Genomic DNA, 23,841 nt, shown 5'->3' with positions numbered 1-23,841 from the left:
CATACCAGCAACAGCTCTGCTTAAATGTAAAAGTGAACCTAAAACCAAATCGCATGACACACTTCCTTCCTAGTGATGTCATGCTGCAATCTCTTGAAACCATATTAAAGCAAAGCTGAGAGCACACCGCTGGCCACCTGTCGAGCAGCTGTAACCATTCCGTGCACGCTGCCTGCACTGCCCCGTTGGCATGGGCTCATTTCTGTATATCAAAATCCTGAAATCATCTCCTCCTGAAACTATTAACCTGTGTTCAGGCTGCATCCCCCCTGAGCAGTGCTCTAAATGGATTATCCCCATTCCCTGCTCTAGAGGTAGACTGTTCTCACTTCCGCAAAACTCCTGTTTGTGATATGAACAAGAGGAGGTCATTTAGTCCACATCTAAAGATGTGCAGGTTAAGTGGATTGGCCATGCTAAATTGCCCCTTAGTGTCCAACGATGTGCAGGTTAGGTGGGGTTAGGGGGATAGGGTGGGGGAGCGGACTTAGTTGGGGTGCTCATTGGGAGGGTCGGTGCAGACTCGACGGGCTGAATGGCCTCCTTCTGCACTGCAGGGAATCCATGGATTCCATTCCACCATTTACTGAGAAAATTGCCAGATTTGCCACCTAACTCCAGAAATGTGCCTATCCCTTCATTGGCCTGCCAAAACCTATCAATCACAGTTTTAGACATTAATTGCCGCTTGCAGAGGAGAGTTCCAAACTTCTACCACCCTTTTCAAGAACTGTTTCCTAATTTCACCTCTTAAAATTCTGGCTCGAATTACTTGACTATACCCCGAAAGTCCTTTTGATTCCCAACTAATGGCAACTGTTCCTTGCTCCTTCTCCTGATACCTTGAAAACCTGGATGAAATCTCTCCTCAGTTGACCTTCTATGTCCCAATACTGAGCAAAACCCCATATCATTTGATTATAATTGCGAATCAAACAGACATATTTTTCTTGACATCCTCCGTGGTATTTTCCCCAGTCAGACTTGGCATTGGTTAAAGCTAACCTGGGTTAGGCCTACCGGACCTGGAGTTTTACCATCGCTTTTTGCACGGTGCGTTAAAGCATTATTTTAAATTTCAGGTCCACAGTAAGTGTTGATTTTGTGCAGTGGAGTCTGTTTTGTCCAGCTGGTTAAGTGTGCATGGGGGTGGGGGGGGGGAGAGGCTGGGGGGGTTGGGGGGTGGGGGGGGGGGTGAGGGCGCACCAGTGATGGGCACTTTGCTGAATTCCAATCAAGAACAATGTTATCAGTGGAATTAGATTAGTAATTCAGATTCAGCATCAGCAAGCATGTGCTGTATTTTATACATCTGCTGTTGAAATTAAAGAACGCAGTCCACATTTTGAAACATGATTCTCTTTATTTTCTATCCCTCTCTCGCTTTAGAAATCCCCAGAAACTAAGAGTAAACGTGCTTGAAGATTGATTGAAGACGCTGTAGTTTACAAATGGAACAAAACGGATAGTCAGGGAGACACTTTGCCGCTGGAGGGTAATTGGAGCGCCGCCGACAAGACCCAGTTAGACTCTGCAGCTGGCAGCTGCCAAATAAGAATGGCGGTATCGAATTGCTGTGTGCTGCTGTTGCTCTGGGCCTGCCTGCCGGAGCCCGCTCAGGTGTCCCCACTGTCTGAGAGGACTGCTGAAGAGCAACAGGACCGGGTGCCAGCGAAACCTTCAGGTGACAAGCTTTCTGTGTTACATCGCTCCAAACGGGGCTGGATGTGGAACCAGTTCTTTCTGCTGGAGGAGTACACCGGGGAGGACCCGCAGTACGTGGGCAAGGTAAGCGCTGGGAGACGTTCCTCTTAAGTCATCCGAAAGAAAGGGTTGCCGGTGTCAGTTACAAATGAATGTGTGTTCCTGTGTCATGCCCCTGACTGTTATTTTAATGTGGATATAAAGACCTTTACTTTCCACTAGTTCATAGAATCATAGACTTTACAGTGCAGAAGGAGGCCATTCAACCCATCGAGTCTGCACCAGCCCTTGGAAAGAGCACCCCACTTTAAGCCCACGCTTCCACTCTATCCCCCTTACCCAGTAACCCGACCTAACCTTTTTGCACGTTCAGGGCAATTTATCATGGCCAAACCACCTAACCTGCACATCTTTGGACTGTGGGAGGAAACCGGAGCACCCGGAGGAAACCCACACAGACACGGGGAGAAAGCGCCGAGTCCACAACAGACAGTCATCGAGGCCAGAATTGGATCCACTCGTAACATCGTAAAACAAATAAATCTCAAATTAATGCACCCAGTGCTTCTTTGCCAATGTCACCGTCAGCAATTGCTGGTCTTTCAGCTTCCAAAGTAACGACCTCAATGCGACAGAATGCAGTGAAATTGTACAGTCTGGAGCCCTATTCATCAAAGTTGGCGATGATCAAATCTAACTTTTTGGAGCTGTGGCAGAAAATGACTTGATAAATAATGTGGTGTCAAGAAACACATCATCAACATAATGGAGGTCGCCTGCGTTCCCCTTTAACACCTTCAGCACAATTTCGATTTATATTTTAATCAGCAGTTGCCTCCTTTGATAATCTCCAGCCGCTGCAGCAATTTGCTAATACAAATCTTGCACTGAACTGTGTATTTTTTTTAACCTGATAAAAATTGCAGTCATTTGGTCAGCTATCCCAGTGACTCTGCAATCCAGCTGTTTGGCCTCATTCCCCTTCCAGTGAATGATCTTACAAATGTGTGGATCCTCATGCGCAATTCCAATGTAACTGTTTTGCAATTGCTCTTGAAACAATGGATTGAATTTTCCCCCGAAACATTAGTGATTAAATCCTGGGATTCAACTTGTAAAATAATAGTTCAGTTATAGTTTGCACTTCCACGTTCTAACTGGGGCAGCACGGTAGCACAGTGGCTAGCACGGTTGCTTCACAGTGCTAGCGCCCCAGGTTTGATTCCCGTCTTGGGTCACTGTCTGTGCGGCGTCTGCACGTTCTCCCCGTGTCTGCGTGGGTTTCCTCCGGGTGCTCCGGTTTCCTCCCATAATTCCAAAGATGTGCAGGCTAGGTGGATTGGCCATGGTGAATTGCCCTTAGTGTCTAAAAAGATTAGGTGGGGTTACTGGGTTACGGGGATAGGGTGGAGGTGTGGGGCTTAAGTGGGGTGCTCTTTACAAGGGCCGGTGCAGACTCGATGGACCGAATTTCCTCCTTCTGCACTGTAAACTCTATGTTCTAACTCCTGCAAATTCGAAGCTGTCCAAAACTTTGCTGCTGGTGTCTCAAGCTGCGACAGATATCTATCATCCCTGTGCCCAATACCTACAACGGCTTCTAATTGAGCAACATATTGATGTTAAAATTCTTATTCCTGTCTTCCAATGGCTCCCTGGCCTTCCCCCACCCTACCTTCAGGCCAAAAGGGGCAGGAACTCCCTTCCAGATCTGAATATGGAAGTCGCAATCGATCCTGCCCCATACTTCACAGACCCGTTCTGTCCCATGAGACCCTACCGCCGACCCCCTGCCCACCCCCTCCCCAAACCTACTCACTAGCAATAACCTTGGATCCTGTCAGACAAACATTCACTGCTCCACCCAGTCAGTCCCTGCCACCATCTCCGCAGCCTCAGCCCCAGATCGTGCCTTGAAGCAGACACTTGACCAGAGGTAATGGCCCAGACTGGAAAACCATTAGCCACTAACTTGATAGAGTTTTTCGAGGAGGTCACTAAGATGATTGATGCAGGTAGGGCAGTAGATGTTGTCTATATGGACTTCAGTAAGGCCTTTGACAAGGTCCCTCATGGTAGACTAGTACAAAAGGTGAAGTCACACGGGATCAGGGGTGAACTGGCAAGGTGGATACAGAACTGGCTAGGCCATAGAAGGCAGAGGGTAGCAATGGAGGGATGCTTTTCTAATTGGAGGGCTGTGACCAGTGGTGTTCCACAGGGATCAGTGCTGGGACCTTTGCTCTTTGTAGTATATATAAATGATTTGGAGGAAAATGTAACTGGTCTGATTAGTAAGTTTGCAGACGACACAAAGGTTGGTGGAATTGCGGATAGCGATGAGGACTGTCTGAGGATACAGCAGGATTTAGATTGTCTGGAGACTTGGGCGGAGAGATGGCAGATGGAGTTTAACCTGGACAAATGTGAGGTAATGCATTTTGGAAGGGCTAATGCAGGTAGGGAATATACAGTGAATGGTAGAACCCTCAAGAGTATTGAAAGTCAAAGAGATCTAGGAGTACAGGTCCACAGATCACTGAAAGGGGCTACACAGGTGGAGAAGGTAGTCAAGAAGGCATACGGCATGCTTGCCTTCATTGGCCGGGGCATTGAGTATAAGAATTGGCAAGTCATGTTGCAGCTGTATAGAACCTTAGTTAGGCCACACTTGGAGTATAGTGTTCAATTCTGGTCGCCACACTACCAGAAGGATGTGGAGGCTTTAGAGAGGGTGCAGAAGAGATTTACCAGAATGTTGCCTGGTATGGAGGGCATAAGCTATGAGGAGCGATTGAATAAACTCGGTTTGTTCTCACTGGAACGAAGGAGGTTGAGGGGCGACCTGATAGAGGTATACAAAATTATGAGGGGCATAGACAGAGTGGATAGTCAGATGTTTTTCCCCAGGGTAGAGGGGTCAATTACTAGGGGGCATAGGTTTAAGGTGAGAGGGGCAAAGTTTAGAGTAGATGTACGAGGCAAGTTTTTTACGCAGAGGGTAGTGGGTGCCTGGAACTCACTACCGGAGGAGGTAGTGGAGGCAGGGACGATAGGGACATTTAAGGGGCATCTTGACAAATATATGAATAGGATGGGAATAGAAGGATACGGACCCAGGAAGTGTAGAAGATTGTAGTTTAGTCGGGCAGTATGGTCGGCACGGGCTTGGAGGGCCGAAGGGCCTGTTCCTGTGCTGTACATTTCTTTGTTCTTTGTTGTTGTTATTTGAAAAGTCAGCAACTTGTCTGCAGAGCAAGAAGTCGCATCAACAAATAATATTTCTTAATCAATGTTATTAAGTCCTCATTAATTTGGGGCTTAAGTTAACAACCTCTTTCCTTTAGACAGGTTTTTAATAAATGGGGGAATCAAAGTTTATAGGGATAAGACGGGGAAAGTGAAGTTGAGGGTTATCACATCAGATCAGTCATGATCTCGTTGAGTGGCGAAGAAGACTAGAGGTGCGAAATGGCCTACATCTTTACTGCGTCTTATGGTCTTGTGGTCCTTATGTTTTCTTGTCAGATGTTACACATTTGAGGTTAAACTATCCTTGCCCCGAAACAGCCCCAAACACATGGAGGAGGGTGTGCAGGGGAGGGGCTGGCCTTTTTGTTTGCGGGCCCACAGTGTAAAAACGAACGTCGCTCTTAATTTTCATTTCTATTTGCAGTCCAGTAGGAGAGGTGCATAATGGGTGGCTGATTCAATATTTCTCAGTTCATCATATCAGTCAAAATTCCTCCCATTAGATGTGGATTAGATGTGTAGAAAATGCTGAAACCAGATTGCCTCCGACCCAAGGTTCTTAGGTCCCTATGGGAGTTCAAATCAAGTCCAGAGTTCTGTTCTGGACACCTTATTATAGGAAGGATATTGTTAAACTAGAAAGAGTGCAGAAGAAATTTACAAGGAAGCTACCAGGACTTGATGGTCTGAGCTAGAAGGGGAGGCTGGATAGGCTGGGACTTTTTTCCTAGGAGGCTTAGGGGTGATCTTATAGAGGTCGATAAACTAATGATGAACATAGATAAAGTAGATAGTCAACGTCTTTTCCCAAAGGTAGAGGAGTCTAGAACTCGAGGGCATAGTTTTAAGGTGAGAGGGGAGAGATACAGTAGAGACCAGAGGGGGAATTCCTTCACACAAAGGGTAGTGAGCATCTGGAATGGGCTGCCAGAGGCAGTGGTAGAGGCGGGTGCAAATTTTTATTTTAAAAAGCAGTTAGACAGTTACATGGGCAGGGTGGGTATAGAGGGATACGGGCCAAATGCGAGCAAGTGGGACTAGCTTAGTGATAGAAACTGGGCAGCATGGACAAGCTGGGCCGAAGGGCCTGTTTCCATACTGCAAACATCTACGACTCTATGACTCAGAGCTATTTTCGATTTAGAAGATCCAGATTTTGAGGGCTGACTGAATTCATGGTGTGGATTTGCCTTTGCTCAGATTTCCTCAGCCTTGTTGCCGAGCATTCTGGGTTACAAAGTGCAGTGAATTAGTTCCCAGTCAAACACCTGCGCAATGAGTGAAGATTGTGTCACAGAATTCAGGATGGGCAAATTGCAAGCAAAGTTTTATGGTCTCTACAGGGAAAAACATATGATATTGTGCCGTTGCCTTCCCGATCCAGTATTCATGTCACTCGTTTAATGATCAGACAAATGAATAGCACCTAAATAATTTACAAATTCTATCTGAATGCTCTAAATGTGAAGTTTGGTTTAATAGACCCCTGGCAGCCATGCGAAAAAGGCTTTTATATTTCTGCAGAGGTATGTGGATGCAACTTTGGAAATGGCTCAAATGTCAAAGTATCTGAAATTAGTAGGGTTGTTATGCATTTAATGGTGATTCAAGGGTAACTCAGGGTATCGATTAAAAGCAGTTTTGGCATTTCTCTATAAAATGCAGATGCTATTAAGCACAGTATTGAAATCCACACCAGGGATTACAACATCCATATTTCACCAGTACAGACAAGGCAGCTTGAAATGACACCACAGACTCCTGCGGAAGTGCACTGCTTTGTAATTATGCCGCTGCTTGAGAACCCACTATTTTCAAATCTTTCACAGCGAACTGTGAAAGCATTGATTCTAAATGTTGGAGCTTGTGGTGACTGTGCTGAGTTTGGATGAGCGCAATCAGCAAGCGTGCAAACGAGACGCACGATGCACTGACGCTCAAATGCGGCACAGACGAGAGATGCGGACTGTGGGACGATAATGTGCTCCCCTGGTCTCATTGGGAACATGCTGCTGCCTCTGCAGTTGGAGGAAGCAATGAGGAGAGGAAATAGGATTTGAATAATCCAGGTGGAAGATATCCTCGAGTTTCCTTGGAACACATCTGGGGTTAAAGGAATAACTTTGCAAAGCTAACAATTGAAAAATTAAATGTTAAGGTGGGGTCCATGATAGATTGGTTCGCAGGAGGGATTTGACGTGTGCAACAATGGTGCCTGTGGCTGGAAGTTTGTGAATAATGGGAGCCAGCGGGAGGAATGGTGAGGTGATTGAGTCGGGAGTGTTTCCCTAGCGGAGGGGATGAAGCAGCGGCAGTTTTGAATGATGTTGGGAGCAAGTGGACTTACTAACGGAGAGGTTTTGGATTCTTAAACTCGGCAAATTTGGATCAGGACACCAAAGTTGTGAATATTCTGGTTTGCCGGAGATGGTGGCTGGGGAGGGGGCAGAGTCAGGCATAAAGGGACCAGAGATCGTGACGAGAGCCATTTAGGTCTTCTGAATTATGTTGCCTGTCTGGGAACAAACCAATGCTGTGGTTGATTCCGGAAGCTGGTGTGGGTGGGTCTCGTATTTTAATGTGCAAATATCCTTACGCCTGCTCCACATACGGATAAAGGACGCTGCTTGTTTAGTATGGATGTTGTAACCCTGCCTTAAACACAGCGGGTATGCGCTTTCAGTCAGAAATGTGTGCACCCTTTCTGCCTCCCGTCTTGGGGCCTTAGGGAACAGCATTTAAATGAATTCTTCACCCACCCCAATTTAACCCCAAATATGACCTGGCTGATGGCATTGGAGGACTTAGCAATTTCTAAAATTCAGAGTGGGCGTTGTGAGAATATAATTAATGCCATCACTTCACACCACACTGTCTTAAACCACGTGACTGTATTGTCTGGTCTGTACTGTATCACACATGCCTGGGCTTCTCCAGGTTGGCTCCGCCTGTGGCTCCTCCCCTCGGGACTTCTGTATAAGAGTGGCAAGTCTCCACCTCCGGCCCCAGTTCGGGTCCAGAGGCTGGAGGCTTGCTGTTTAGTGTATTAAAGCCTCGGTTAACTTTATCAACTCTTCGTGTATTATTGATAGTGTATCACACACAAAGTGAACTGGATCATATTGGCATTTTCTTGATCCAGGCGTGTTGGAATGAATTTAAAATCAAAGCTATCATCCGCCTGTTATCGAAGGAATGCATTTGGCATTTCCAATTGTCACTTAGTGTCCAAAGATGTGCGGGTTAGGTGGATTGGCCATGATCAATTGTCACTTATTATCCAAAGATGTGCGGGTTAGGTGGGGTTTGGGGTGATAGGCGGGGGAGTGGGCCTGGGCAGAGTCCTCTTTCGGAAGGTTGGTGTCGACTCAATAGGCTGAATGACCTCCTTCTGCGCTGTAGGGTTCTACGATTCTTTTTTTAAATAAATTTAGAGTACCCAATTATTACTTTTTTCCAATTAAGGGGTAATTTAGCGTGGCCAATCCACCTAACCTGCACATCTTTGGGATGTGGGGGTGAAACCTACGCAGGAACGGAGAGAATGTGCAAACTCTACACGGACAGTGACCCAGGGCCGGGATTCGAACCGGATCCTCAGTGCTGTAGTGCCAGTGCTAACCGCTGCGCCCGTGCCGCCCTGATTCTTTGATTTTCTAGCCCCCTTCCCCCAGCGGGTTTCCCAGAAGCGGAGGTGGCTTGTATTTGACCGACAGCGGGATATCCTGTCTTGTATTTGACCGACAGCGGGATATCCTGTGCCACTCATGTCTCGGGCATTTTGCATGGCTCACTCATCTAGCCAACATGCAACCCGTCACGGAGAGGTCACATTCGGGGGAACCAGAAGACCCTGTCTGCACCAAGGGCCGGAAAAGCCTGCCCTTAGATTATTTGGTGCAAGGCTCTGGTCACAAGGGTTGTGGATAAAAGACTCTCATGAAACATGTACAAATTTATTTACCCACGACATAGAACATTACATTTCAAAATGGCCACTCAGCTTTTTGATGCAGATTTTCAATTAAGTTCAAGCCCCAGCGCAGACCATTGTTTTTTGCCGAAAGCGATGTTTTGACATGTCCTTACAACAAAAATGAACCAGTTATAGTGTTATGCTGATATTTCACAAGTACGGCCTTGGGATCTACAATGTACTGTCTGAGGATATGACTGTGTTCTGTTCAAAACATTATAAAAAGCAGCAACCTACCACTAAAATTTAAAGAGATTTGCTACTGTGACTACAAAAGCACCTTTTCAACCTCAACAGCCGGGCTGAGCTAGCGGCAATCCTTTAATGGTTGTGATGAATGGGTGATGTGCCTTTAAGATCATGCATGTAATGTCCCTTTAAGACCGGGTTTGGAACCCCGGGGACTCCGCCTCCGGCTCCACCTCCCAGGGGCCGGATATAAGGTGGCGTCCTGTGGGCGGCGCTCAGTGAGCACTCATTTCTCCGGTTGGCAAAGTTCTCTGTTTATTAAAGCCTTCGTTTTACGAGTACATTCTCTCGTGTCATAATTGAGGGTATATCAGTGGTCAGAAAAGACAGGCAAAGTTTGCATTCATGGTCCCTTAGGCTGACACAGCGCTTAACAGACAGCACCCTTAACAGCGCTGCTTATCCTCAGCACTTCACTGGAAGTAACAGCCTAGATATTTTTGCTTAGTTCCTGGAGTGGTATTTGAACCCACAACCTTCCAACTCAGAGATAAGAATGGTACTCACTGAGCCACAGCTGAGTAGAGACTGCAGGTATAACGTGGCTACTGTCCGAAGCTTCACACAGAGAACAGGGTGGCACAGTGGGCCAGCACTGCTGTCTCGTAACGCCAGGGACCCGGGTGAATCCGGCCTTGGGTGACTTTGTGGAGTTCTTCTCATGTCTGCGTGGGTTTCCTCCGGGTGCTCCGGTTTCCTCCCACGGTCCAAAGATGTGCAGGTTAGATGGGTTGGCTGTGCTAAATTGTCTATTTGTGTCGAAAGATGTACGATTTTGTGGATTGGTCTTGATTAATGTGTGGGGTTATAGGTAGAGTGGGCCTAGGTAGAGTGCTTTTTTGGAGGGCCGGTGCAGACTCGATAGACTGAATGGCCTTCTTCTGCACTGTAGTGATTCAGTGGAGAGAACCCAATATTGCTATCGCACTCTGTACCTTGCATCAGCTGCAGTTTTATTCTATATAATGGTAGATGGAATGAAATTCACAGCCAGATGACTCCATCCCCTCCCCTGGTATCCCTATATCTTTGTACAACTCAGAATATATTCACATATGTTTTTCCAGGTCCCACACAGAACCCTGGCTTTTATTTTTCTCGTGATTCCCGCCTCTCATTGAATTTTCTAAGTGTGATCACTGAATCCCTGTGGTGAATGTTAAGTAGGCCTGGATTCACAGCCAAAGGAGTTCTGCAATGTTTCTGCATGTGTGCATGACGTCTGATATTGCAGGCGTTTGGGAGAATGGCCCATGATTGTGGCAGAGATTTGTGTTAACATTTAAAAAACGCCTGTTCACGTTGCGGAGTGTCACCTCCCCATAGTCGCGTACCTCTCTTTATGGTTCAGGACGAGGGAGAAAGATGTAGGAGCAGCATGGGGCCGAGCTGATTTTTATTTACCCTTGTGTACTCTCATTAGTGGAAACATTTGCAAGAAGTGTGCCGTTTTTGAATACCATTGCCTTTTAATGGTGTCGCCGAACATGCATACTCCACCGGGCTGTTACTGATAACATTAGAAATAGGAGCTAGACTTGGTTATTTCGCTCTTCAATTCCGCTCTACCATTCGCTTGGATCATAGCTGAGCTTCCGGACAGCACGGTGGCGCAGTGGTTAGCACTGCTGCTGCACGGCATCCAGAATCTGGGTTCGATCCCGGCCCCGGGTCACTGTCCGCGTGGAGTTTGCACATTCTCCCCGTGTCTGTGTGGGCCTCACCCCCACAACCCAAAAAGATGTCCAGGATAGGTAAATTGGCCACGCTAAATTGCCGCTTAATTAGAAGAATTGAGCTGATCTTCCACCTCAAACCCACTCTTCTGGACTATCCCCATGTTTTTTGTTAAATTTTATTGGAGCTCCATAATCTATCAATATGCCCAGTGACGCTAAGGATCCACAAACCTCGGGCAGAGAATTCCAAAGATTCACATCCCTTGGAGAAACCTCCCCTGCCAATCCAAAATGGCTGACCCCTGTTCTGACACTGTAACCCCCCCCCCCCCCCACCCCCACCCACAATACTACCTAATTCTAGACTCCCCAGCCACCTTCCCAGTTTGCATTTATGGTCCCTTAAATTCACCCTGCCCAGCCACCTGAATGCGATTGTCCAGTTCTGAAAAAATGGACTGGAAAATGTGAACGTAATAATTGCTGAGATGCCTCAAAGTAAAAGCGGTCATCGTGTGAGTGATTTTACCCTTTTTTCCTCGGTAATAAATCTCCCCAGTCAAATCCAGCGGCATCACAATGCATTAACACAGCTCAAAGAAAACTGCTGACACCGTTCTGACAACACTGGTTGTGCTCAGGCATGGCGAAACCTGAGTTTTCATCGGGAGTACAGTGCAATGAGCTGATTAGAAAACTTTCCAGGTGAAATCCTTTCCCGGAAAAAAGCTTTTCCACCAGGAGGAAACTTTGAAAGATATCTTTTTAAAAAAAACATGCAAAACTCCGGAAAGGCAATCCTGACCTTGGCCGATGGTGAGGGATGGATGATTGCGAATGGCCTGTTTGTTTCACCTCTTCAATACAGAGAAAGATGAGCAGAGATACAAACTGAGCAGCTGGTCCTCTGACACTTATTGCAAAATGTCAGAATTACCTTCCAGAAGAGAAATCTTCATAGTTCGATTTGCTCAAGAACTGGGACATTGTACGTTGTCTGTGACCTGAAAGTCGTGTCATCCCCTCCTCTGTTTTCAACAACATTTAGAGGAAAGGAGAGGCAGCATTTACCATATGGCAACATGGTGGTTAGCACCAGGGACCTGGGGTCAATTCTGGCCTTGGGTGACTGTCCCTGTGGAGTCTGCACTTTCTCCCAGTGTCTGCATGGGTTTCCTCCGGGTGCTCCGGTTTCCTCCAAAGATGAGCAGGTTAGGTGCAAAATTGCCCCTTTAGTGTCCAAAAGGTTAGGTGGGGCTACTAGGTCATGGGGATAGGGCGGGGGAGTGGACCTAGGCAGGATGCTCTTTTAGAGGGTTGATGCAGACTTGATGGGCCAAATGACCTCCTTCTGCACTGTAGGGATTCTATGGTCCCTTTCTTTTAATGTTTCCAATTAAGGGGCAATTTAGTGTGGCCAATCCACCTACCCTGCACATCTTTGGTTTGTGGGGGTGCATCTTGGCACAATGATACAGCTGCCAATGCAGAAACAAGAGACAAAGGAACATCCGATCCTGACCACAGATAGAGCAACATGTATAGCATAATTGAAAAAAGAAAAAAATGACTTCCATTTATGTAGCGCTTCTCAATATCACTGGAGTCTCAAAGCACTTTTCAGCCAAGAAATTACTTTTGATGTGTAGCCACTGTTGTAACATATGAAACTCAGCAGCCAATTTTCACACAGCAAACCCCCACACACAGCATTGTGATATTGACCCGATCATCTGTTTTTCAATGTTAATTGAGGGGTAAACATTGGCCTGGGCAGCAGAGATAACTCCCCTGTGCTTCGGGATAGTGGTGCGAGTTCTCTCACATCGATCCGAGCAGGTAGGCGGGGTCTCAGTTTAATGTATCGTGAAAAATGTGGCACTTATGACGGTGCAACACTCCCACTGTACAGCATTGGATTGTCAACCTTCATTTTTGTGCTCAAGGTTTGAACCCACAGCCGCTGGAAATGGTTCTGTTTGCTAATGGTTCCCTTGCAAACCAAGACAGGTCCAAGTTTTGATTTGTAGGCAATGCTGAGCATGCTGATCTCCATTGGGATGGCAGTGAATCTTTCCCTGGGCTAGGAAGAGGAGTTTAGCCAGGGTTCCTCTTTCTGCTTGCAATTTAGTGGTTTGATAATAAGTTGGATGATTGTAGAAACTGGATGAAAACGGAAATGGGCACCTATGTGATGCCTACCAAGGTTACATATAATTTTACAGTGCAGAAGGAGGCCATTCGGCCCATCGAATCTGCACCAGCCCTTGGAAAGTGCACCCTACCTAAGCCCACCCTCCACCCTAATCCCGCAACCCCACCTAATCTTTGTGGACACTAAGGGGCAATTTATCATGGCTAATCCACCTAACCTGCACATCTCTGGGCTGTGGGAGGAAACCGGAGCACCCGGAGGAAACCCACGCAGACACAGGGAGAACGTGCAGACAGTGACCCTAGCCGGGAATCGAATCCGGGACCCTAGAGCTATGAAGCAACAGTGCTAACCACTGTGCTACAGTGTAATATGTTCGAATCTAATTCAGTGTAGTGCAATAAATTAGCGTTGTTAATTAAGCACAGCATGCTGTTCTTTGTTAGCACTACAACCTTCACCATCCTGAAAGAACTAAAACAAAGAACACAACATGGTACTAGGAGTGATTGCTAAAGGTTTTTAGTTAGGTTTAATTAGATTAGCATGAAAATCGTCAAAAAAAAACTGTCGAGAAAGAAAAAGTCTTTGTGGAAAAAAAAACCATCTCACTCTCCAAGCCAGTTGCATCTATTCCATCAGATTCACCTTCTAGGTTAACACTTGAAGAAAGGCCCCATGGGCAGTGCACAGGTGGCAGCAGATATCCCTTGAATTATTGTTATCATCATTCACTGCCTTTAAGGAAAAGGTTGAGAAAACTTGATTGGAAAAATACCGCCCATGAAAGTTAAGGCACAAACCCAATGCCAGGGCACCCATTCCTAACCTCACTGTTGAAGACTTTCTACCTAACTTCGAGTGGGATTTTCCAGCCCTTCCTGTCGGTCGGAACTTCCAGTCCCACCAAAGGCGCCCCCCCCCCCCCACCCCACAGCCTGTTCCGCGGCGGAGAGATGGGCGTGCCACACAAAATGTCACAGACTTGGGCAGGACTGGAACATCCCAAAGGGAACCAATGGCGGGCCATGTCCCCTGCCAGTCCCGCCAAAAAAAATTGTTTCTCATATTATTTGTGTAAACATAAACAAAAACACGGGGCTGGTTTCTCCGCCGGCGGGTTCCTCCGTATCGCTGACAGCGCATCACGGCAGCGAATTTCCAGACGGTATGGGTGTGCCCACAATGCGAAACCCCATTGGCCGGCTGGCGGGACGGAGGATCCCGTTGCCGGCGGAGGCGCGCCTAGCCGGAAAACAGGATGGAGAATCCCGCCTACTATCTTTAAAATAACACAATACAGAAGTGATAGTTAAGTTAGCCCCTAATGTCTTGATTTTGAAACTGAAGAGTAGCTTTATACCGGTGATCTCTAAACACAGCTCAAAATGCGGTTCAGTGGTTTGCAACAGGGAGTGAGATGATCACCACAGACAATAGGCCCTTCTGCACAAAGTAAAGACTCAAAAAATGTGTACAAGGAAAGGAGGTGCAAAGACGGGACTAAAATCAGGGTAAAAGCAGCTAAGGGTTGCAAGTATCACAGGCAGTTCATTACTTCATATTTAACTATCGACACCCACCTGTGATCATATAAAGCTACGCACAGATTCTGACCATTGTATGCAAGTGTCGACTCAAATTATGATGGGGCACTTGGGAAAAAAACTACATCGAAGGAACCCGGCAGGAACGTGACAAACTGCAGCCAGCACATCTGCAGTCCCTTAATCAGCCTTGTATAAACTTCTATTGTGTTTACTTAACAGCATTTGAATCCTTAATGTGACACAGATCTACATTTTAGCTGAGGAACAGAGCGTTGTGTGTTACATTGTATAACATCCCTGCTCTTATAAAGCAGGGGCTCCTGGGTCATGGGGAGCTAGTTAAAATGATGCATTTAATGCATATTTCTCACCTGTCACACTTCAGTTGGCACATTTATTCCTTGCACACTTTCAGCGAGTAGGAGCAAATAGAACTCCCAAAGGAGCACAAGGTGCGAGAGGCAGGGGGATAAGTTCTCATCGTCACTGCCAGTGTGGCATTCCAGATGAGTTGAACCTATCTCATTCCCATTGCGTTGATTTTCAGATTGTCAAGAAAGTTGACTGGGTTCGATAAATGCAGGTGATCTTCGCTAGCAGAAAATTGCAAGAGAGTGAAGAGGAAAATCTATCGCAAAGCATCCTCCGCTTTTTAGTTGGTCCCTGTGTTAACTCAGCCAGTGTTTAACAGCGACGTGTTGGCAGCAGAACAACGCGTTGGTCGGAGATTTCCTCCCCGCAGAATCCAGCCCCCCCCCCACTGTCATTCCGCTGGTTGTACAGAAGGAATTTGGATTCTGTCATTCCCGCCGCTTGTCAATGGGAATGCCGCCGGGCGCTGCCGCCGGGAATATTGAATCGCAACAACCAGAGAATCCCGGTGTTTTACGTGGTATCCATTCCTGCCCTTACGCAATACTCCATCCTCTAACTTACTGGGAACAGTCCCAGCAGAAATCTGCCAGTTTATTAGATTCGGCAAATCACATTGCACAAAGTCGGCGGGGAATTGCAAACAATGGTAAAAAGGCAGGGGGGGCTTCAAGGGTAATGGCAGCCGAGACCTTCTTTCACAGAAACTGAGGGAATAACTTCCTGCGCCACCGTGCTTTTCCTCTCTAACCACATTTATTATCAAATAATGTCAGGCTCACTCTATCTGCTGTCATATTTAGTCATATTAACTGTGCTGCTGCATCAGCAGTCAGGGCCTAATGCATTTCTGTGACAAAGAATTTCACGCAGTGGAAGATAGACAGAGCCAAGCTTTTAGTCAAACTATCTTTTGATTTCTTTTGTTGATAGTGTTGTTCGGAACAAGAAAGGTCTCATTTTGTTTGCCTCCATTTCTAAGTGAATTGTAATGACATTAGATCTGCAGGCAGACTGCCTTGAAGCGAGTAAATTGCTGGTAATATCCTTAACCATGTACATTTTACCATTCCAGTTCTGCTCCTTACATAATTAGCATGCTTCAGCCGTGGTACAAGCTAGTTATATGCAAGTCCTGGGTTGAACAATTGCTCTCTCTTTTTTTTGCCTGGATGTCTTGCATGTAATATCTGACTATAAATATTGTGACCTTTTCAGATGCTGAATATTAATAGAGACATTAATATGTGTCAAATATTCTTGACAGCGTGAGCTATGAGTTAAACCGTCACAAGTGATTGATTGCTGCAAAATTTATGAAGACCTTTTTATAATGGAAAATGGCAGGAAATTGGGTAATTCGCCGTAATTCTCTGAAAGACGCAGGATTTTGCCAGCAAGCTTGAGGACCTCAATGATTGGACCAAATATGAGTCTGCAGCCCGCACTTGCCAGCTGTGAGATGGATGGTATAATAGTCCAGGTGATGGCCTCCTACTGGGGGCCTTCGTGTCCACAGACCTAGTGAGGATGGTTGGCAGGTTCCGACTGCCCCGAGCCGAATCAGAGTGCCAGTATCCCTGGTGTCTCGGCAGCCCCCATCAGGAGAGGTTGCTGTTGCTGAGGCATTCTGGGGACCCTAAAGGCACCTCAACATGGTGGCTTGCTTGTTGACCTACACCGAAGATACCTGAAGTTGGTAGGGAACTCCAGGGTGAAGGTGGGACCCCCTCCACAAGATCAGACATGGTTCCATTTGCTGCCTTCCATCACAAGCCCCATCGCTGGGGGGGTGGAGACTCTGGATGCCTCCAATGATGCTGGCAGGCCCCACACGACGTGGCAGGGTGGGGCTGGGTGGGGGTTGGTGGAGGGGGGGGGGCACCAAGCCGCCGGTGATGATGTTCTGAAGACACGGCACAACCTCTCCTAATCGAGGCCTTAGCCACCCTAATTGGCTGCCCAGCTCCATGAATGGAGGAAGCCAATGCTGTTCCCAACCCATTCTTGGAAAATGTCCCCGGCAGCACAAATGTGTCAAGGAGCTGGGATAATCCAGCCCCATGTTTCACTTTTTAAGATATTCAAATGCTCATTAAATCTGTGATATTCCCAAAGTTGTACTTTCTTTTGCCACCATTGCCCTGACCTACAAGATGACTTAATAATTAAGATTCAAATTATAATGGCACATGCATAACATGGATACACTTATTGCATATAGAACATGAAATTTTGATCAGACTAAATAGCTCATCAAACAAAGAAGAAAACTATTGCAGCGCTATGGGAAAGATTAGAGGACTAACTGGATAGCTCTTTGAAAGAGTAGGTATAGACATAGTGGCAGGATTTCCCCCAAAATGGCAAAGTGTCAGGTTCTGATTGGAAACTGATGGGTTTCTTCCCAGAGAAACAAGCAGGATTTCATTTGAGACCGTCCCGCACTTTGCTACTTTTTAGAAACGTGTTTTGTGCCGCCATTAAGAGGGGTGGGGCCTAAAGAGGCAAGCAATCCCAGCTCTTGAGAAAATGAAGTTGAAGCTATCCCTCCCTCATCATCACAACATTGGAGCATTAGAAGCCCACCAATGCGGGCACCCCCCCTCCCAACCGCCCCCAATCCAGGCATAAGTTAAAGCCCCCAATGGGGTTCCTTAAAGTACGGGCCGTGGTCCAACCCTGGCAGTGGCAATCCAGTTATGCCAACCTTGCAGTGCCACCTTTACTGGTGTCAGGTTGTCACTGCCATGGGACTGGCCAGGGCATTGCCTGGCCATGTCCCTCACCAACTATACTCACCTCCGATACCCCAGTGTCGTCATCGCAATTCTTTTCTGCTTTTGGAAACTGGGGTGATTCCCACCGGCATGACCTCACGCTGCGGGGGGTTGGCGCAGGGACGTGTGGCTCGATTAGATTCGATTTGGTTTATTATTGTCACATGTATTAGTATACAGTGAAAAGTATTGTTTCTTGTATGCTGTACAAACAATGCATACCGTACATAGGGAAGGAAGGAGAGACTGCAGAATATAATGTTACAGCTCTCTCAAGGTGGAGAGAAAAGATCAACTTAATATGAGGTTGGTCCATTCAAAAATCTGATGGCAGTCGGGAAGAAACTGTTCTTGAGTCGGTTGGTACGTGACATCAAACTTTGGTATCTTTTTCCTTTCTTTTTATTTTTATAAATTTAGAGTACCCAATTATTTTTTCCAATTAAGGGGCAATTTAGCGTGGCCAATTAACCTACCTTGCACGTCTTTGGATTGTGGGGGCGAAACCCACGCAAACCCATGCAAACTCCACACGGACAGTGACCCAGTGCCGGGATCGAACCTGGGACCTCGGCGCCATGAGGCAGCAGGGCTAATCCACTGCACCACCATGCCTCCCTTCTGAATCCTTTACAATAGTTTGGAGATCCTTTTTTGAAGGGAAAATGCGCTCATTGTTCCGAATGCGGCCTTCTCTACAAGTCGCAGAGGGTTGAAGTAATACATCTGAAACTGAAATAAAATGCATCCTACTGCTTGATTAGACAAGCTACTTCTAATGAATGATCAATAATTGCATCTATATCCATCTCCTTTTCCACCTTTGCTAATGGACATGCAGTCTTGTGCACACATTTTATTTTCCCTGTATAAATATGCATTAGCTCACATCGATTCGCATTAGATTCCATCTGCCATTCCTTGGTCTATCCAATTAATTTCTCCAGATTCCTTTGAGTGCTATCAATCTCCGTGTTTTCACGACGACAGGGCTCACGCTCGGAAATTGAGAATGAGGTGTGAGTAACAGATGTTGCTCCTCGTCTGGAGAGCTTGCTTTTTCCTTTATTTTTATATTGAAGGAGACATTGATGCGGTTCAGTCATATTTCCTTCACCGAGCAATTTCCATTCTTGGACAACTTTCCCCCACAACTCAAAATAAAAGCAAAATACCTTGGGTGCCGAAAATCATAGCATTTACAGTGGAGAAGGAGGCCATTCGGCCCATTGAGTCTGCACCGCTCCTTGGAAAGAGCACCCTACTCAAGCCCATGCCTCCACCCTATCCCCATAACCCAGTAACCCCACCTAACCTTTTTGGACACTAAGGGCAATTTAGCATGGCCAATCCACCTAACCTGCGCATCTTTGGACTGTGGGAGGAAACCGGAGCACCCGGAGGGAACCCACGCAGACACGGGGAGGATGTGCAGACTCCGCAGAGACAGTGACCCAAGCCGGGAATCGAACCTGGGACCCTGGTGCTGTGAAGCAACTGTGCTAACCACCGTGCTACCGGTGGTTAGCAGTCTGAAATGAAAACGGAAAATGTTGGAAAAGGTGTGAAGGGAAGTCACGTGGACTTGAAACATTCACTCTGTTTCTCTCTCCACAGATGCTGGCAGACCCTGTTGCACTTTTCCAGCCCTTTCCATTTTTATTTCATCAAAACTTCCTGGTTCCATACTGTCATTCCTAAATGCTTTTTTTTTTCAGTACGAAGTCTTACAACACCAGGTTAAAGTCCAACAGGTTTGTTTCGATGTCACTAGCTTTCGGAGCGCTGCTCCTTCCTCAGGTTTTGTTTTCATTCTCCAAAGGCTGCGGACGTCACTGGGCAGACCATCGTTTATTGCCCATCCCTACTTGCCCTTGAGAAGGGGGTGGCGGTGAGGCATCCTTTTTCAGCTGCAATAATCCATGTGGTGCCGGTATATCCACGGTGCTGTTAGGGAGGACACTCCAGGACTTTAGTTCAGCGACCAGGAAGGAGTGGAAATACTTTCCAAGATGTGACTTGCAGGGTTTGAGGGGTGCCTCCAGATGGCGGTGTTCCCATTTGTCTGCTGCTCATTTGCTTTCAGGTGGTGGATGAAATGGGTTTGGAAGGTGCCATTGAAAGCATCTCGGCAGGTCGTTGTTGCGCATCTTGTGGATGGTCCCACCCTGGGGGAGTTGATTCTATAGTAGCTCGTGGAAGAGCTGCACTGTAAATTATGACAATCAGAGTTTTGTTTGTTGGATGTTCATCAATATTAATTTTAACTTTCAGTTCCGGCCTCGGGTGGAGTTTGCACGTTCTCCCCGTGTCTGCGTGGGTTTCTTCCGGGTGCTCCGGTTTCCTCCCACAGTCCAAAGATGTGCAGATTAGGTGGATTGGCCATGATAAATTACCCTTAGTGTCCGAAAGGTTAGAACATAGAACATACAGTGCGGAAGGAGGCCATTCGGCCCATTGAGTCTGCACCCACCCACTTAAGCCCTCACATTCACCCTATCCCTGTAACCCACTAACCGCTCCCAACCTTTTTTGATCACTAAGGGCAATTTAGAATGGCCAATCCACCTAACCTGCACGTCTTTGGACTGTGGGAGGAAACCGGAGCACCCGGAGGAAACCCACGCAGACACGGGGAGAACGTGCAGACTCCGCACAGACAGTGACCCAGCGGAGAATCGAACCTGGGACCCTGGCGCTGTGAAGCCACAGTGTTATCCACTTGCGCTACCGTGCTGCCCTACAGTTAGGTAGGGTTGCAGGGATAGGGCGGAGTCTTGGACTTACGTAGGGTGCTCTTTCCAAGGCCCGGTGAAGACTTGATTGGCCAAATGGCCCGTACATTCTACGGGTCTATGATAGTGGACTGCTAGCAATACCATTATGAACAAGAAACAGTTGTTGGCCAGTGTGAGAATGATTAACGTTTGTACTATCGCAACCTTCTTGTAAAAGACATAACTAATGTCCTATCCTAGCCAGCAAAAAAATTCAAATCTTGATAAATTAACTCTCGGGGGATGTTATTCCTCAGGTTACCTGGAATTAATGATATCTGAAACACGGCAGCAAGATTTTCTAACTTTGCAATTGCTAGTCAAAATGCAAATGCAATTTAATAGATGGCATTTAGAATGTTTCTGGAAACAGCAGACAGAGGAGTATTCCCTTACTTCATCATGTCACTAATAGATCGACTGTGACCAGAAGAAAGCTCCTTCTTCATCACCAGAAGTTTATGTTAATGTAATTTAACTGTATATTTGTTCAATAAAACACTTTGTACCAGCATACCCAAGTGACTATTTAGTGGAGCCGTTCTATTTTCCTATTTCCTTGCTTCTGCCCATGATCACATTGGGTTTTTCTCTGGAGGAGCATTTTACAGGGGCACAAGGTTTCTCTTAACGCTGAGCACTAGTGAATTGTTGGCCATGCTCCCACCGAGCCTGTGCACTGTTGCGCTTTGTGGCATAGTTCAATCGAAAGCTCAAATCCTGGATGATCGATTCTGGTGGCTTTGCAAACGTTCCTAGGTAGATGAATGGAGTTGAGTCACTATCCTCTAATTGAATGACGGAACATGCTCCGGGGGATGAATGGCTTGACTCCTGTTCCTGGGTGTTCCGGCTAATCATCAGGTCAATTGCTACACCCCCTTCTCTTCAGGAAGGGCTGGACCCGAAGTTGAGAAGTTCTGGTTTGGTTAGCATAATCGCGTACTTATCCACCAGCCTATCAGAAGGCCACCTTTCCAATGGTCAGAGTTTGTCTTGAAAAATAAATCCCATCAGAAGAACCAGGCAAACTTCAGACTAAAAAGAGAAAAAAAGGACGGGCATTTTTATTGCAGTTTCCACAACTAGTTTTCTGAGGTCTCCGATTAAATGTTGAATTGGATTGGATTTGCTTATTGTCACGTGTACCGAGGTACCGTGAAAAGTATTTGGATTTGTTTATTGTCACGTGTACCGAGGTACCGTGAAAAGTATTTGGATTTGTTTATTGTCACGTGTACCGAGGTACCGTGAAAAGTATTTGGATTTGCTTATTGTCACGTGTACCGAGGTACCGTGAGAAGTATTTGGATTTGTTTATTGTCACGTGTACCGAGGTACAGTGAAAAGTATTTTTCTGCGAGCAGCTCAAACAGATCATTTAGTACATGGGAAGAAATGAAAATACATAATAAGGCAACTCAAGGTGCACAATGTAAATACATAGACACCGGCATCGGGTGAAGCATACAGGGTGTAGTATTAATCAGGTCGGTCCATAAGAGGGTCGTTTAGGAGTCTGGTAACAGCGTGGAAGAAGCTGTTTTGATTCTGCCCGCCCTGAATGTTCTTGCCTACAAACATGTTTTAAGTGGCCTGAATGAATGCACAGTGTACACCTGGCATGGGCCGTTTGAGAGTGTGCGTTTGCTTATTGTCAATTATCATTGCCATGCTGAAGCAATCATCCATTCCCAGCACTGCTATCCCAAGCCTGTCCAATTGAAAGTTGCTTGGCAGTGCAGCACGGACAGCGATCCAGAGCAAACTGTGAGCTGGTTTCCACGCGCCCTACCCGCCAGGTTAATGCCACCACTGAAGACAGGAAGCATTTCAGCACAAAATGCACAATGCAGTTTTCAATACACTACATTGAGTCACTGCAGGTAGTGTGTGCAAGAGTGCACTGGTTAACAATGTGTTGACACCATGCACGCTTTCATATTATTACCCAGTGATTTCAAACACGGGAAGGCTGGAGTTTGAAATATCTCACAGTCATTTGGCAGCCGCCCAGCTGTTGTCAAAATTGGTCAAAAATACACAGCTTAGCTTGGTTCTGTCAGCTGGTCAGCAAAATGAGGCAATTATAGTGCACGTCTAGAATTGGATTTTGTCGAGTTTTGCAGCTATTTGAGTTGCGAGAGGGTAGTATTACCTGGAGATTCACGGCACTGTGACTCCTGTTGACTAGTTCCTGAAGAAAGACTCAGCCCAATTACAGCACACATTTGGTGGAGTAAATTCTGACATTTTCCAGTACTGAAGTTGTAATTGGAAAAAGAATGTGTGAAATTAAATCAGCCAAAGGTTTAATTTGAAAATCACGCTGGATGAAGAGAATAATATTTGAAATCCTTATTTGGACTTGAGTCCATCAAATGTGGCTCCTGGAAATGCATTCATAAAAGGAGTTTAATTTCCATTGATAATGCGCTATTTAATGTACCCACAGAGACTGTTGTTTTGTGCCTTTGTACAACAGTAAGGATTGTCTGACATAAAATCGCCAGTATCCATCGAACAAACGTTCAACCATTCTGATAGTCATGTGACCTGCGATCATGGAGTTCTTGACTAATCACAGCGAACACCCTCTATCAATAAGTCTACAAGGGACCCAATCATGCGGTGTGGAAAACTCCCAGGGATGGTGAGCTCTGGAAACAATGGGCAGGATTAACTGGCCTCATTGTGCCCGACTTGGTGACGCGACAAGGCCGTTGAATCATGCGAGAGGCTTCGCCTGACATTCACGACGCTTGAGACATCCCGTGAGATTCAACTGAACCTCGTGAGACGTGGCGATCAGGATCTCACCCACATTGGGCGTGGTCCAGATCAGCATATTTAAATAAGCCGTTTGACTAATTTAAATATGTCTGCGCAGTATTCTCACGTGACCCAGGAACCGAGGCCTCCCCGGTGAGGCCTTGCTTGGGTGTCATTTAGTACTGATTCGCACAAACGTGGACCAGTTGTAACGGCACTTTGTGGAGGGGGGGGGGGGTCTCTCAGGCCATTGGAGGTGCCGGATGATCAAACTCTGGGACAGATGGTACGCTGGCACTCCCGCTGACAGATGGGCACCTTAGCACTGCCAGCCTGGCACCTTGGCTCTTCCATCCAGGCACCCTGGCAGGGCTATCCCAGTGCATGGGTGTCACTGCCAGAGTGCCTTTAAAAATGGCGCCCCAATCCGCGAGTAGTCTTCGTGCACTGGTAAGATGAGCTTATCAGTGCAGGAAATGATGTAAGTGTGGCCTTATTAAGGAGTTTCTTGCCTAGACGAGAAAAAATGGCAAAGTGCCGTTGGATATCAGGATGTCTATCGGCACTGCAGACAC

At 46.6% G+C, this 23,841-nt stretch overlaps 1 protein-coding gene across 4 annotated transcripts in view; it reads left to right on the top strand.

Moving 5' to 3' along the window:
* Positions 1 to 23,841, top strand: part of LOC140425627 (cadherin-6-like) — a 260,191-nt gene that overhangs the window by 55,092 nt on the left and 181,258 nt on the right. For all 4 annotated transcript variants that reach the window (XM_072510136.1, XM_072510133.1, XM_072510134.1 and 1 more), the window contains exon 2: positions 1,390 to 1,788. In XM_072510136.1, coding sequence (XP_072366237.1) covers positions 1,558 to 1,788 — 231 coding nt within the window. In that variant the 5' untranslated portion in view covers positions 1,390 to 1,557. The remainder of the gene's footprint in view (positions 1 to 1,389; positions 1,789 to 23,841) is intronic.

This window comes from Scyliorhinus torazame, chromosome 6 (genome assembly GCF_047496885.1).
Source record: "Scyliorhinus torazame isolate Kashiwa2021f chromosome 6, sScyTor2.1, whole genome shotgun sequence".
Taxonomy (NCBI): domain Eukaryota; kingdom Metazoa; phylum Chordata; class Chondrichthyes; order Carcharhiniformes; family Scyliorhinidae; genus Scyliorhinus; species Scyliorhinus torazame.
Note: the sequence above shows the minus strand (reverse complement) of the source record. Positions and strands in the feature narration are given on the sequence as shown.